This window comes from Strix uralensis, chromosome 1, assembly GCF_047716275.1.
Source record: "Strix uralensis isolate ZFMK-TIS-50842 chromosome 1, bStrUra1, whole genome shotgun sequence".
Classification (NCBI taxonomy): domain Eukaryota; kingdom Metazoa; phylum Chordata; class Aves; order Strigiformes; family Strigidae; genus Strix; species Strix uralensis.
The window spans coordinates 123,432,973-123,449,856 of NC_133972.1; the positions used below are offsets into that span (position 1 = coordinate 123,432,973).

Below are 16,884 nucleotides of genomic sequence, written 5' to 3' on the forward strand. Positions count from 1 at the left end.
TGACAGGTCACGCCTTACGAGGATGGATGCTCTGCGATTTCTTCACGGTCCGCTAAAAATATTAACCCGCATACTACTGAGGGGGGAGGGTTAGAAAGCTCCAGCTGAGCCGTGTGGTGGCGGGGGGGAGGGTGTGGGAGGGTGTCACCTCTCGGCACGCCGGCGGAGCTGAGCCTCAGGGCACACACCTGGGGACACCCCACCGCGCCGGTGACCCGACCCTTCCCTTCCCTTCGTCCCGTCCCGTCCCGCCCCGGGGGCCGCGGCCCGCTCCGCCCGGCGCCCCTCACCGGGGCTGCGTCTCGCCTCGCCCCGCCCTAGCCCTCGGCCCGCTGGCAGGGAGGCGCGGGCAGCGCGCGGGCAGCGCGCAGGCAGCCCCCTGCCAGCCCCCTGCCTCCTCCCCGCCCACCGCCGCTATAGGGCCGCCTTGAGGGAGGCGAGGGCAGAGCCCGGCGCAGAGGATGGCTGCGGCGCCGGGCTCCCCGCTCCTCTGGGCGCTCCTCCCGTCGCTCTTCGCCCTCTGCCCCGCGCAGCCGGAGCCCTCCGGCTCCCCCGGGATGGGGCTCAGCCTCCACCCGCCCTACTTCAACCTGGCGGCGGCCGCCAGCATCTGGGCGACGGCCACCTGCGGGGAGGTGGCGGGCGGGGGGCGGCCGGAGCTGTACTGCAAGCTGGTGGGGGGGCCGGCCGCCGCCCCCCTGGGGCGCGCGATCCAGGTAACGGGGCCGCCGCCGGGACCCGCTTCCCCTCGCACCCCGGAGCGGCGTGTGTGTGTGTGTGGGGGGGGGGGGGGGGGGGGGGGGGGGGTCCGTCCTTTTTGGGGCATCCCGACCCCTCCGGGGTGGGTGCTGGCGTTACGCTGAGGTGCGTGGTCTCATTTTCTCGAGGGTTTCCTCCCGGCTGGGCGTGTGCCACGGGCGGAGGTGGGCAGCGGCGCTTCTGCCCGCTCCTCTGCCCGCAGGTGTCCTGGCACCCCGTGGATACCACCCCCGCCCCAGCCGCCGGGAGCGGCCGCCCTCCCCTCCGGCCCCGCCGCCCAGGCCGCTCGCGGTGTCGCGGCCGCCGCCGGGGATGCGTGAGCCGCGCGTCCCGCCGGGCGCTTGGGCGCCTGGAGCGGGGTGAGGGGGGACCCGGGCGGCGTTTCGTGGCCTCGGCGCTCGGCCACGGTCCGTGGAGAGCAGCGTGATGCTTCTGGGAGGGAGTAAAGGGGGGAGCCGGTGGGGACGTACCGCACCGGTCACCTCTCGGCGGAGAGCGGGCATCTTTCCGGAGGGCGGCGGGGAGAGAGGGCTGGTTTTAGTCAGGTGGCTTTCTGGTATTTTATTTACAAGCACTAAATGTGAGGCTCATCGTCTGTGCATTGGTTGTGGCAGAGATTCCTTGGGACTCTTGAAAGTGAGTGTAAGTACAGAGGGCAGTGAGGAAGATGATGTTCTCTCCTAGCGTAGCATAAGATTACTACACGCGTTTTGTGCCAGTCACAAGAAAGACAACATTTCCTGGCAAAAGGTTAGTGGAAATACATTTTTCCTTTGTTAGAAACCCGTATGAACATGTCCGTGAGAGGGTAAGGAAGGAATAACAAATGCACCAAACTCTGTCATGTACTGCAATGGGTGTTCAGTATCTGTTTGATCAGAATTTTGTTAACGAGGGGCTTTCCTAAAGCCTCAGACCTTCCAAAGTCATTTTGTTTGTATTCTCTCTTGATGGGAAGAGAAGAGAGCCAGAATAAAACTGCAATTTGAAAGGGATTTCGAAAGCTTTATGGTCTGCTTTCTGACTCCAGGCAATACAGAGAGAATGCAAGCAAATTTTTAGCATCTCAGAAGAAGAGTTAGCATTTCAAAGTCTTACGAGGTGTTTGTATGTTTTAATAGTGAAATAACCCTTAATATCTGGTTTCAGAAGAGGTTGCAATGGGTAAGAGAGTTTCTCATTTTTTGATGGGGACAGACCCTCAAGAGAGGGGGACTAAGAAGGTGTAGCGTATGTACTCTTTGTCGTGTCAGAAGGGAGTGTGCACCATTCCACAGCCTGCCCTCCAAGTTCATTAGCCAGCCACAGGCAGCGGTGTGCTTTGCCCTGAACTTCTCTCTGCCATGCCTCCCTACCTCACCATGAAATCTCAGTTTACCTTAACATCTGTGTAGTGCCCTCTGTCATAAAAAGCTCAAAGTGCTTTGGAGGTGCTTATGGGCTGACTAATACACAGTTTTACTAATAGGAAAACTGGGTAACAGGTATTACATGCTTAAACTAAGGTTACAAAAAAAAGGTTGTGATGATCAGGAAACTGCTCGGTCCTCTGTTTCTAACCTCTGAAGTTTGGCCATCCATCCATCCATACTGAATGCAACACGCATGTTTAAAGTTGCCTGAAACATCCATGCCACCAGGTGAACAGCAAGCCCAATAATCTCTCAGCAACACACTATAGCCCACTGCTGCAGTGAAATCTCATACTAACATGTCTTGGAATATCAGAAATCACAGTATAACAAAACTCGGCCAAAGCAAACATCAGATAAACGTGTCAAGCAAGCGGAACGAAGCCTGTTGTGTGATGTACATTGACATTGATGCTTTTTGTAATTGTTCCCTTTATATGCTAACACTCAACTGGAGATGAGGGTTTGCTGTATATAGGAAGAGGCTAGAAAGAGGGGAAATTCCTCTTGTTAAATATTTGCTTTACGGGTCCTAGGTTAGAGGACAGTTATGATTCATGCCTGATTCAAGTTCCCAGAAGGACTACTGATAGCTCAGCCCTGGCCCAGGGAAGCATGTTGTGCCTTTTGCAGCGTTTGTGTAAGCACAGATAAAGCAACATCTCTGACCAGTTTTAACAAAGCCCTGTTCAGGTACATAACATAAATACTTCTGTGGTTTACCAGTAGTTGTTGTGGTTCAAGAAGGGTTGGAAAGTCTTTCAAAAGGCCAGGCAAATCCAGCCATGGAAAATACGATAACAGCACAATGTATGTATTATCAAGAAACTCCACCTCACAAGGTCATAGACACTGTAAATAAGAGAATCTCTTCTTTCATGGAAAAAGGGAGAGAAGTGCATTAAACTCTTACAGAAGCTGAGCTTACACAGAAGGATTTAAAATCAGCGTAAGTATTCACGTGTTGTTTCTTAAGAGTTGGAGGGAAGGTCATGAGGCTTTTACATAAAGTGATAGGTGTAATAGCCACCACGTCAGACCAGTTCAACTTAAAGCAACGCCGTACACTTGAGTCACTCACTTTTGGGGTCCCTACAAGGATGGATTGTGGCTGTTGCTCTAGGGATAGGGAAATGGGAAAGAAGGTGTGGAGGGTGATCCTCATTCTGATGGATCCCAGTGCTATCCTAAGCACTGAAAATAAGGCAAAGAGAGCAGCCCTGGCTTCATTTCCACTGCTCTGTCGTTGGCTTCTCTCGTTCAGCTTGTCATTTGGTGATGGGTCTTTTAATGAAGCCTGTAGTACCCTGCAAATCCAGAAGGAGCGTTTGGAGGTCGTTTAAAGCTCTTCCATGAGGTGGTCAGTGGGGTGGACAGTCCCTTCACGGGCAGCTCAACTGAGGCTCTGAAGGTGGTGCTGGACATATGCCGTGGGAAGCAGTATGTTTCCCTTAGCACATTGGCAAGTGGGACAGTGACTTGATAAGAACAGTGTTGAGTGAAGGGATGCACTGCAGTGTAAAATATTTCAGCAGCTGATAGATAAATAGCATGCTTGGTTTTGTCTGCCAGCGTGTTCACAGTAGTGTGCAGATGTGAATTAAAGTTTAACTGCATACCTCTCCTGCCTTGCCAATGGGCGCAGAACTGCTAGGTGTTAAATAGTGAGCAAATCCTTCATTGTTGTCACTTTCTATAATTTACAAGCTAGACATTTTCATCCCTGGGTGTCTCTGGTCCACTCCGGTGTATTTCAGCAAACTCGCTTCATGCAGTTCCAGTTTTTTCCTTCGCTCAGGAGAACCAGCGGAAAGAAGGGTGACAAGGTCACCAGCAAATGCACACCTGCCTGCCTGATGAACTGCAGCCAAAATTCAAACAAAAGTCTCGAGGCCCAGTCTCCTGGAATGGAGACGTGTCCTGTAGCAGACAGGCTGAGCACAGCGTGCCTGAGATAACTGCTAGTGGGAAGCAGGGAAGGCTGCTCTGGCCAATAATTTATTTTCTTTCATTTTTTGTTTTGCTGCCTTGTTGGCAGGGTCGCTGGAATGTACTTTAAATAACTGAAACTCCAGCTGTTGCAATGAAATTCTTTGAATTATGTGCCCAAAAAGAAAAACATGGTATCTGGAGTTCAGATCAAGTGCTCTGGTGTGCTGAAATCACATAGGTGCATGTAAATGTAATGCTTGCATTTAATACTCCCGATTGTTTTCTGCTCATTCAGCCTTTCTTCGAGGCTGTTTCCAGATCAGAGCTGAAACTGCTGTAGCTGCAACTGTTTCCTGTGTCTTTCCAGCCTGATCATTGTGAACGTGAATTTAGATCTAAAGACCACGTTTCATGCACCTTATAAAACTGTTTAGGGAAGCTTGTGCTGTTGTAAAATACATATGTCAGAACTTCAAGTATGCATTTGTCAGGAAAGATGCTCTGATGTGGTAACTGCAGTTGTTGGTGCATAGATTGATTTCTCAGTGTATTGATTTTGCAGATAGTGACACGATGTTCTTTGTTGTCACTGCAGAAACTGGCAATGTTGCCTGTAGCTAGCACGGGCTGATGTGGTGTCTGCTGCAGTGAACTGTATCTGAATCCAGCAGTGTCCTGGCATATTGTAGTTTGTATGAAAATCAGCCAAACCATCTTCTCTAACAGAGCTAGAGGAGAATCATGTTACAACATGACTCCAGACACAGTTAACCAACCTGTGTACATGAGGATTTAGTAAGTCTCTAAAGAACTCTTTGAACTCTCAAGAGTTAACCCTCAGCCACGTTGACGCCTGCAGTGCTGAATCAGAACAGCTAATGGTAGCCATGTCTTCTGGAAACAGCATCATATTCTGGGCTTTCTGGAAGAGCAAGATCAGGATGGAACCATTGCTAGATGCAGATGCTGAAATTATTACTACCGACACAGAAATATTCAGTGAACATGTATGTTTGGTATTTGAAAGGCACAAGATGGTGTATTTGTATCACATGAGAATGAAGAGGTAGTTTCCAATCCATTAGTAACTATGGCAGATCTTAAACAAATTCTGCTAGAGATAAACATCTTAAATTCACCAAGCTTGCAAGACTGTACTGAGCAAGAATGTGAGAACCCTAGTGTTATTCCTCTGATAAAAGTGGACAAGTATGATTGCTCCAGTTACTTTACACTGGTTAGTCTGACAACAGCAATAAACAAAATAATGTCAGTGATATGGGGTTCTGTTAATACTTAAAAGGTAAGAATATATTTCATGCCAGGCAACACGGGTTGTGGAAACAACAAAAGATTTGTCACATCTTTTTGGTGAAAATATGTTTAGCTGATAAAGGGAATGGTGCAAATATTACCTTACTTAAAACAGGAGTCCAATAGTGTCAGCACCTCACAGGCTGAACGGATTAAGCAACTGTCCGACTGAAGTAACCGTTAAAGGGGTACTGCCATTCAATGAAAATGTCATTTTTCTGTTGGGGTTCTACAGAGATCTGTGCCTGTCACAGTTTAGCATTTTCATTGATTATCTCCACCCAGTGACTGGAGTCAGAAGTGGATGGGACACTAAAAAGATCTCTTAATAAATAATTACAGTGTTTCAGCACTAATCTTAGTAGACTGTAAAATGCAGTTTCTTGAAGATAAAAATACTGCTTGTGGGGCAAGCCACGATGCCAGATTAAAAGACAATTAAGTTTCCTGGAGTTTATTCATCCTTATTGTACAGAAGAGTACAAAGAGCTTTAGAGACTATGAAAGAGACATTATCAGGGCATCTCCAGAGTGTGGCTTTAGTTGTAGACTGGAAGTTGGGTGGTAACTTCTGCAAATGAAGATACAATGGGATTCTCTAAAGGGAAATTTAAAGGGAACAGTCTATAGGATCCATTGCATTTTCCACGAATACATATTGTTCAGAAGTCTCTGATTCAGAATGTATTGTAATGGCATGAAAAAAATGAAAGCAGTATTATAAAACTGTAACACCAAATTTATAGGCAAGTAACAGATAGAGTATTTTTTATGGTTTTATTAATACCAGGCTATGTACGTATGTGGATATTCCATGGTCTTTTAGGAAAATTGAGGATAATTTGTTTGTTGGTCTTAATCCAAGTTTGAGAATCTTTGTTTCATTAATTTTCTGCAGATACCCCTGCAGACATAGTATAGGTAATTTCACCAAAGTATCAATAAATTAATTAATAAAGAAAGACTTACTGTAGTTTGCTACAAGGGATTTCTGAAATTTTAGTTTGTAACATAAAATTCAGTGTGTTTCAGGGTATAAGTGTGTAATTTAATAGTTAGGGGAATCATTTATACATTAAAAATTACACTATATGAAGAGAGAAGTGAAATGTAACCCCATTTTTAGTCAATGCTCTAGTTCAGAATCTCAGTTAACAACAGCATGCAGCTGCAGTGCATAAGATTTCAGCTGAGACCATCTTTTTAATTTGTGGTGTTTCAGGGACAGTTTTGTGATTATTGCAATGCTGCTGATCCCAGGAAAGCTCACCCGGTAACCAATGCAATTGATGGCACGGAGCGCTGGTGGCAAAGTCCTCCTCTTTCTATGGGCTTGAAGTACAATGAAGTCAATGTCACCTTAGATCTGGGACAGGTAAGTGCATGAGCTATTGGGTGAGGTTTAATCATTTCTTGCGTCTATATGCAAGATTTGCAATTGGGAGAGATGTTTGAACTGATGATTTTAACTTCCAACACCATATCTTTTTTGTCTGATTTATGTTCTTTTATTTTTTTAAGAAGTTAACTTTATTAAAGTGATTGTTTTCCTTCAGGAATTCTGATGATGTGGGTTCTTGCCACTGTCATGACACAGATTTAATGAGTGGGTGCTTTCTTGCACAGATACTATAACTTGTTAACCAGAGGTTACAGGGGGGACTGACTGCTCAGTTGAAACTGGGGCTCTGCTTTCCATTTCATATTCTCCTTTTCCATGGACAGAGGAAGCTTTCATGATCTCTTACGGTGCATACATTTTGAGAATAATGTTTGGAGTCTGCCTTTGCCTCAAGGGTCCTTCTTGTTTCTCTGTCATCCAGCAAGATCTTCAAGATAGACAGGAAAATACCGATAACATGGTCTAAAAGGGAAGGGACAGCAAAACCAGTGTAATATGAATTAGTAATATGACAGTAACATGAACACCCATATTTCCTCTGCAGGCGATAGTCAAATAGCTAACAGTAAAGCCTCTGTATCTGTATTTTAAGCCATAGGGACGGATTCTCAGCTGCCATAATTAGGCGCTGATCCAGGGAAATTAGTTATGCTCTGCAACTTCACACCAGCTGAAAATATATGACTATAAATATGTTAGGGGCTGCAAAATATCTGTATACATATGCGTATATATATTTTGGACAGTAGTAGCTGCTTATTGACTGATTGTATAGGACAGGCATTCAATTTAGTTGACAGCAAGGGGAGGAATAACTAAGGAAGAATGTTTCTTTGTAAGACTAAGCTGCCATGTTGCTGGCGATTGAGGTGCAAATTATTTCACATCTTCTGTTGCATGGGGTTTTAATGCTCCTGTCCCTCACATGACTGGAATGGCTCTCATTTTGAGGATATCTTCAGTCGGTGCTTTTGGATCCAGTACAGCAGCAGTGCAGAAAGGCCAGACAACTTAGAATAGAGGATATCAATAGTTAAACTAAACTGCTGTGATTTTTGAATTTGCATTTCTATTAATTAAATAAATAACATGCCTATTTTATTGGTTGCTTTTCTCCACTGTACCACAAAAGGAGGGAGAGCTATATAGAACCTCATGAATTTTTAGGCCACAGCGTCCATGTTAGCCTAGCACACAGTGGTTGGACCTACCTCAGAGTTGTGTTGCTCTTTCTGTTACATTGAACAATTGAGGGGTGTTGCATCCCCTGATGCTTTATGCTCCTGTGAAGTGAGTTGTTCAGTCATTCTTTCCCAGCAAACTGTAAGGAAGTATGTCTTTCCGGCTGGGTGTACAGAGTAGGGACACTGGATGCAGAGCAGGGTGCTATGGATAGGCATGGGAAGGCAATCACCTCCTGGTAAAGCAGACCTTAACCTTCCGAGCTGCTTGCATCCATCGTGGTCTCTGCAAGATGCAGGATTAGGCTGCAGGCTGTAATTTGTTTTGCAGTGTAGTCCAGCATATTTGTGACCAACACTAGTGCATCATCCTCACCATCATCCACCTGTGTAGCACATTGCTCCATCCGAAACTTTTATTCCCACTGTGTACTCGTTAGCTTCTTTGGAGGATCTACTGACAGACACCTTCTTTTTTATGTGTTGAGTAAACTTCTGAGAAACCTCCTTCCTTCAGAGAAAGGATATGAACTAAGTGTCCTCTTCTTATGGGACTCCTTGAAGACCAACCACTATGTACTAAAATTCTTATAGTTATTAACGGATTTCTTAGTGGCAGGCTGTGTGTTTCTCTTTGCTCTGGTACCACTTCAAAGGTGACTCTGAATTCCCTTACTTGGAAACAAGGGAGACCCAAGACAAAGGTCAAAATGATTTAAAGTCTTGTGATCAGGAAGGGATCATTTTAGTTGGTGGTTGGGTGAGGGTTTAGTAAGATTCGTTTGATTTTTTTTTTTTTTTTAATGTTTATTTATTTTTTCACTTCACTGACATTATCTCGTATCTGTGTTCACTCAGTTAAACTTTAATCTCAGGATTTGTTTGAACTTGAGATTCACTTTCAACGTTTTGCCTAGTATTCTCACACCCCAAATTCATACAGTAGTGCACAATATAATAATGAAGAAGAAAATGAAATACTGTGACAGAGTAAGTCTACTCAAGCAAACAGGTAAACACTGAGACCCCAATTCATTTTACCTTATTTTAGTGTCCTAAAAATTAAGAGGTTAATGTGTGTTAGTCATGCAGACTTTCTCAGTAGTTGATGGAGACAGAAATTTTCAGAGTGTAATTCCCCCTCAAGGGAGCTGGAATGAGGGTTTTGGTTTTTAAGGAAAAATAAACTTTCTTAAAGTTAGATGTGTGCCTAAATACCTTGCAGAACCACAGGCTGTAATATTGAAAAGGTAGCAGGGATGTAGTTTTCCTCACTGAGTAGTTGTTCCGTTCTTTATTTTGACATAAGCCACCTTTTTCTGCAAACATATGGAAATGTTTTTGCAGGTGCAAAACAGGACAAACAGTAAGGTACATATGCATGCGGGGAAGCAATGACTGAATTGTAAGTTGGTCATCAAATATTCAAAATTAGAGGAAGCAGAACTTAGTGCAATGTCAGAAGCTTTTAATTTACTGTGTTCCTGCCATTATATCTTTAAGACTGAGAGGGGAGTCCCAGTGGAGCCTTTTCCTATGGTCTGATGATGATATTTAATTGCATAGTTACACCATGATGGAAGTTTGAGCACTCACTACTATGGAGTTTGAACAGAACACCCACCTGCTGCTGCTTCTGTTTCACAAGGGCTAGGGGTGATTTTGAAAGTTAAAATCCCTTCAGGATGTTAAATCTTTCTGCTAGAAAAATGCTAATTTTGCTGTACTTTGTAATATGAGAAAAAGCAAAAGCCCTGCTTTGCTTCCCTTTCTGACTTTCTGTACTATGGTTACATTTCTAATCAATCACAGTCCTTTTGAATAATAATAATTATAATGTTGATCCCTGCGGCAGTCTCTCAATCCTGTTAACATACCTGCTTACACTGTGACTATTCCTGACTTGCTTAAAATATTTGGATCAAATGAAGTCTCATTTATTCCTTTAATTGGTCCTGATTTTCCCAATGTAGTTTTCAACATATTTTAAAATTCTGAATGGAGAATGTCTGACTGAAATTCATTGTCCTTCTCCTGACTCTTTGGATTGCCTGATTTTAGCAGGTGTGCCCTCATCTTTGAATTGCTTAACGATCAGCAGATACTACAGTAATGCTCCCCCAGGTATTTTTCTGAACTCTGTCTTCAGAAGAACATGAAGGTTCAGGATCACGTGATAGTGTATGATAAAAAAGAAATGTCTAACTGTTACACTTCAAAAAGTGTAGTCCACAAATTTTATTGTTGCTTTTAGTTATGTGTCACTTTTTTTACTCTGCTTTTGTGGCAATAATATAACACTGAAAGACAGGCTTGGTGAAGTCTTGTGTACTAATGTTGAATTTTTTTTATGTAGTGATATTATTGGTCAATGTTGTAAATTAAAGGCACACAGTGGAGCGTAATGTCCAAATTTGTAGTTTTATTAGGGAGGGAGGGAAACTTAACCATGAATTTAAGATTCATGGTTATGGCCTGTGGAGGACTTTATGCTTTTATGTTATATGCCAGTTAAAGCATATAAACATTTTGTAAAAAAGCCTTGCAGTTTGGCAAATCTGAGTTGCTTTTGTACGGTAGGTATTTCTTATGGGTTTAATTTTTATATTTGATAGTAATCCTTTATGTTCAGAGCTTTACAAAGAATATTTGTGGTTGGGACTATTAATAAGCTTTGGCTAATTGCTGTTATTTAAGACAATTGTTCTTAACTTACGAAAGATTGACATAATTTCTTAAAATATGTCTGAAGTTACAGTTAATTTAACTGTCATTCTATAAAATATAGTGTCCTGTAGGCCGTTCTTCTGTAGCAAGAAACTGTCGAGGTGCTGGGAGATCATAAGCTGCATTGAACTGGGCTTCCAAAAATAGTTATTGCATTCATTGTGCTTGACTGTTGAAGACTATGTTACCGCTGACCTTGAAATTAGACCCAGCTCCAGTGTGGAATTATGTAACCTCTATAATAACACCAAGAAGTCCTACAAATTAGGGCACGAGAACCACTGCATAAAACTTCTGCAGTCCTACAGAACTGCCCAGCTGTGAGACAAAGCCTTTCCTCTGGAACTCCTGCACAGCCCTGCTTCTGCAGCAGCACTGACCCCTGATCTGCTGTTTTGGTTCACACTGGGGAGAAAAGAGGCTTTTAGGTCTGAGGAAGGCACCATATTGTCCCTGCAGTACCCAGAAAGGGAGATGCTAACAGCAGAGAGAATCGTGTGTTACCTCATATTAGAGAACACTGGTTCTGAGTATTTCAGTTTGTGCAGGAAGCTGATTTGGGATCATGCCACAAAACACTATGCTTTGAAGTTAGTTGATTTTGGCTCATACCGCAGTAAGGTGAATCTACTTGTGAACTCTAGATTAACACAATTTCAGCTGATTAAGTAGCAGCTGTCTGATAGAAGTTTCTAAAAGTTGTATTGGGTAATGCACGCTCCATTTATTCCTCAGTCACACTACAAGCAGCTCATTCTGGGCTGAGCTGCCAGCCTTAAACAGGGAAATACCCTAAATACATCCTTTCTTGCTCATATGTTATCCTTTAAGATGTAGTCAATTGTTCTGTTTTCTTAAAGCTTTAATTAAAAACCTTTTGAATGCCTTAGCATTTTTATACTTACGCTTGCATTAATAGATGTATGTCATTGGCTTTAAAATGTGGTTTTGATATTAATTAATTAGTATTCTCAAAATATACAGAAAAAATCTTGCAAGTCTTGCTCTCCTTGCTCTCCTTTGCTTTCCTGACACTGTCTTCCTCTGGTTCTTCTTCAGCATCCCTTTAGGAAGGTCTTTGTTCCCACTCATTGATCTCACTTCCCTCCATGTCTGTACTTCTGCTTCTCCCACCTCCCTTTTCATGCTCATTCTTACATGTTACTTTCATTTTGTGATACATTGTCCTAAATACCTCTCTTTCAACTCAATATAGTAAAAGCAGAGCCTCTGCTAATAGCCTCCAACCCTCTGCACTTCCCTGTGTTTCCTTCCAGCACTGACAGTACTATGTTTTTTACTTTTGGACTGCAGCCCTCATAAGGGGACATTTATCTCCTGAACAACTGAGGTCTGAATTGTACAAATCCTTTTCCCATATGAATAGCTTCAGTGTTCTGTGAAGAAATAGGCCATATGTAAGAAATAATTATGAGCATTGAGTTGATCTTTGTCCAGATCTCAATGGAAAAGTGGCTGCATGAGAAATTTCAGGATAGTGACTGACAATCATTAATGTATTTGCCTGCAGCCTTGGCAAAAAGACCAACCTGGACAATGAATTTCATTTCTGGAAGTGTTCCTTCTTTCCAGAATACTGTGTGAAGTGTGGAGAGCTTCTCCCTTCTGGTCCCACCCATTGACTGTGATAGAGAAAAACTTAACATCTCCAGACCTGTCAGTGGAGCATATTTGCAGGCACCACTTACATAACTAAACAAAAGTGTAGCTTTTTAGCCTCAGTGGCTAGTTAAACAAAGAAGTGATATGAATGCAACATGTGCAGTGCTAACTGAACAATGTTGGAAGCCCTGCACTCATTCTTGGCTTCTGCACCCCAGACTGTGAAGCTGGCACGCAAGGAACGACTTTGGCATGCTGTGCATTGGGAGCCTCTCCAGTCACTGTCACTGGTCACGCACTTTTAGCATTGCTGCATATGCGTGTATGTGGTTAAACTGTATGGAGCACATTCAGTGGATCTGTTGCCTCTTGGATACTACCTACATGGGCTTTTTCTCTACACCTCTGCCATAGCTGCTTTTCCACATACCCAGAAGTGTGGCTGGCAACTGCCAAAAAGGCTGGTTCAGCTCTCTCTAGTTGGCATTTTTTATATTACAGTTCCAGCTGTGAAATATATCATTGGGAATTACCAAATACTGACTGTCAGGAGTATTAAGTCTCTGGATCTGCAAGGGTGCCTTAAGTCCAACTGAGAGGTCACTGAAGAAGGGGGTGCTCGCCTCTTTGTAACCACAAGAAATCAAAGCCTTTCATTTTAACCAGAGTATGTGGGATTTTTATTTCATTTAATAGATTGTTATTTATATGTCTTTGTCTTGGAGAAGAATCAATGCTCAAGACCTTAAGGCCTCAATCCATTAAGAAACTAATGGGCAGACTCATGCCAACCCTGTGAAATCAATGGCACTAAGGTGTGTTCTGGAGAGGGTGCTGTGCACAAGTCACGCTTCCTTGCATCCCGCTACTGCACTGGTCCATGTCTGAGAAGTTTTGTTTATGTATTGAACAATCATCAGATTTCTGCCTCTTTCTCACTTTCTTTACTAGCATATCAGCAAGTAGAGAAAGGTTGCATGTCTGCTAATGCAGGGCATCTTTTGCAGAGGTCCTTCAGTGCAGGGACTTCACTATCTTCTGTGTAATGTGTAATGCCAACCCCAGTGACATTATTCAAGATGATGTCAGAAGCCTAGAAGAGCAGTCATATTATGTTGAGGGAAGTTTTGGTGGTGTAAATATATCTGCTAATACAGTCTGAGGAAGTACTGTCGTGCTGGGAACAGCTGTTCTCCATGCTTCTACAGTTCAGATTAGAATGATCAGATAGATGATCTACCTGGTTCTAGCTGTGTTCTAGTTATTACCACACTCCAGGGATTTTTGTTCTTCATGAGCCAAAAATGGAGAACAATTCTTTGCTACATGTGCAGCACACAGCATAACGATTGTTCAGAACATAGTGTGGTTTTTCTTTGTACTAGGTTATGTCCAACATTTAGCAAACAAGTCATTCCAGCATTTTAGTATTCTGTATTTAGTCTATGATGGTAGGATTGGAGGAAAATATGCTATACTTTTGTATATGCACATCTTTGTTCCATTTGTGTGTGTATTTCAGGATTCAAACAAATCTTAGGAGTTCCTCTATTTAAAGAGTTGTTTAAACTTTTAAGGAGAAAATGGAGAAAATATTTTAAATTGTAATTTTGTAATTTTTAAATTTCTCATGAGAATGCAGTGGTCGTAGGATGTTTTCTTTCTGCTGGGTTAAGACAAGTAGTATGCATGTTGTTAGAGATCATGAATATTGTATCATCAACAACAATGGTACAGTGTGATTCTCACTCAGTTTAAATGAGCTCTTTTAAAACACTGTTAAATTCACCTGTAACGGTTTCTATAGAAATGTTTCTGTCTTTATAATGTAATAGTGGTAACTCCTAGCACTGAATTATAATTTCCATTCTCAGATGAACATGACATTTTGCTCATTCTACTGGATGATTTTTTAAAATTTTATCTGGGTTTTTATAAATCTTTAAGGCCATTGTTTGCAAGAACATTTCAAATCTGAACAACCTTGAGTGAACAGGAAAAGGTCACATCAATATGGAACTGGTTAAATTCCAGCTGTTGACAATCAATCAGGTTTGACCCATGCTGCTAGATTACAGCAGGATATGGTGTTGGGACATTTACACGAATACATCCTCTTTCAAGCATGCATTTCCAGAGTGGATTGTTTCCATTACTGGAAGCAAAATACTGTTTCTACTTTTAAACTTAATTCTTTATTCATATAAGAAAACTGTCAGAAATTTTATTAAGCCATATTTCTGATTTTTTTTGGTGAAATTTTTTTTACTATTATATAATTGCACCAAAAGAGCACTTATATTTAATTCTTACTTATATTTTTAACACCCATTTTGCAAAATGATTGCTTTTTTAATGAAAGAAATTTGACTTAAAAGCAACCAAATAAACATTTTTTTCAAAAATGAAGGAACTCGCCTCCTTTTTCCCCAAAGTGAATGACTTAAGAAAAAAATTGCTTGGAGTTTATCATGCCTTTTTTTCAGGGTAGGTCTTATTTCTGTCAACGCAATGGGATCAAGGTTTAAATTAGTGAAATGCCAGCTTAGAATACGTGCTTCAAATTGGTTTTAATGGTTGCTTTTCTAGGTCTTATGTCAGCAAGGTTACTCTTCTATCTTTAGTTAGGATTTATTTGCTAAGCCAAGGATTATTTTTCTTCCACTGTTGCCTCATCACATCTGGAGAGAGACCACTCATCAACTTGATCAGTATTCAATCATAGTAGAAATTTGGATTTTCGGGTGCTATTTTGCATCCTTGATCCAGGTCAGAACCAAATCATTGGCAGCCATGTGAAGTCAGAAGCAGAACAGATGATAGGGTTGGTGACTAAGTTTTGGTGATATATTGTCATTAACTAACACTAATTTAATTTTTATCAAGACCTATCCCTTTCCCTTTTCTGAATGTGACTGTACAAACCTGAGCAGTATTTCAAACTATGAGATGTAAGGAGAGCTGCATGTGAATTGAAGGATTTCTTATGCAACAGTAGTTCGAAGTTGCCATACATTTTTTTCTTCCATTTTGTGGTTTGCATGGAAGTATGCAAAGTGTGGTGTTGGAAGACAGTTCTTTAAGTATTGGCAGACTTGCAGAGTTCCTGATATAATACACACATTGGACAGTACTTCATCTTCACATGCTCTGAATAGTCACAGGGTTAAGCAAATTCCACAGCTGCATAGCAGACATGGCATACAGGTGTTTGACGGGTGCCACGTGCTGTTTCAGCTGTGTTACTGTTGTGTGCCTTCATTTTGGCCACTTTTTTCTTTAGAGGCTTATGAAAGGTTATAGTCTAGGGTGACACTGATGTGTAAGTGAGCTTGTCTTGTATTTCTTCAGCAGTGTGGAAGCACTGTGGAAATGGAATTCACTGCTACTATTTTGCTTACACTTATGAGAAGGTATCACCTGTTATGAAAGATGAGACAAGACTGGCTGTGTCAGTGCTTTGAGTAGCACCCAAGTAAAAGAATATAGTAACTGTATGACAAGCTGAAGCAGATGTCATCTGCTTTTTTGGAGAGTAGGTAGAAGGTCATTGTAATTATTCCACGACATGACTACAAGCAATGGGGCCCTGGAGAAGGCAGGACCTTTTCTATATTCCTTTGTTTCCTTGTGGTGATTTGACCCTGTTTGGATGCCAGGTGCCCACCAAAGCCACTCTATCACTCCCCTCCTCAGCTGGACAGGGGAGAGAAAATATAACGAACGGCTCGTGGGTCGACATAAGGACAGGGAGATCACTCAGCAATTGCCATCGTGGGCAAAACAGCCTTTACTTGGGGAAATTGGTTTAATTTATTACCAATTAAATCAGAGTAGGATTATGAGAAATAAAAACTAAATCTTAAAACACCTTCCCCCACCCCTCCCTTCTTTCTGGGTTCGACTTCATGCCTGATTTCTCTACCTCCTCCCTCCAAGCAGTGCAGGGGGATGAGGAATGGGGGTTGCAGTCAGGTCATCACACGTTGTCTCTGCCACTCCTTCCTCCTCAGGGGGAGGACTCCTCACACTCTTCCCCTGCTCCAGCATGGGGTCCCTCCCACAGGAGACAGTTCTCCACAAACTTCTCCAATGTGAGTCCTTCCCACGGGCTGGAAACTGCTGCAGTGTGGGTACCTTCCACGGGGTGCAGTCCTTCAGGAACAGACTGCTCCAGTGTGGGTCCCCCACAGGGTCACAAGTCCTGCCAGCAAACCTACTCCAGCCTGGGCTCCTCTCTCTACTGGCCTACAGGTCCTGCCAGAAGCCTGCTCCATTGCAGGCTTCCCGTGGGGTCACAGCCTCCTTCGGGCACATCCACCTGCACCAGCGTGGGGTCCTCCACGGGCTGCAGGTGGATTCTTCTCCACCTCCATGGGCTGCAGGGGCACAGCCTGTCCCACCATGGTCTATGCCCTGGGCTGCAGGGGAATCTCTGCTCTGGTACCTGGAGCACCTCCTCCCCCTCTTTCACTGACCTTGGTGTCTGCAGAGTTGTTTCTCACTCCTCTCTCCGGCCATGGTTCCACGGTTT

The 16,884-nt window shown here is 43.1% G+C and overlaps 1 protein-coding gene across 1 annotated transcript in view; it reads left to right on the plus strand.

Annotated features, from left to right (window-relative positions):
- Window positions 1–461: 461 nt before the first annotated feature.
- The window catches only part of LAMA3 (laminin subunit alpha 3), a 119,517-nt gene continuing 103,094 nt past the window's right edge, over window positions 462–16,884 (plus strand). The window contains exons 1-2 of the mRNA XM_074879676.1: window positions 462–716; window positions 6,640–6,792. Of these exons, the coding sequence (XP_074735777.1) occupies window positions 462–716; window positions 6,640–6,792 (408 nt within the window). The remainder of the gene's footprint in view (window positions 717–6,639; window positions 6,793–16,884) is intronic.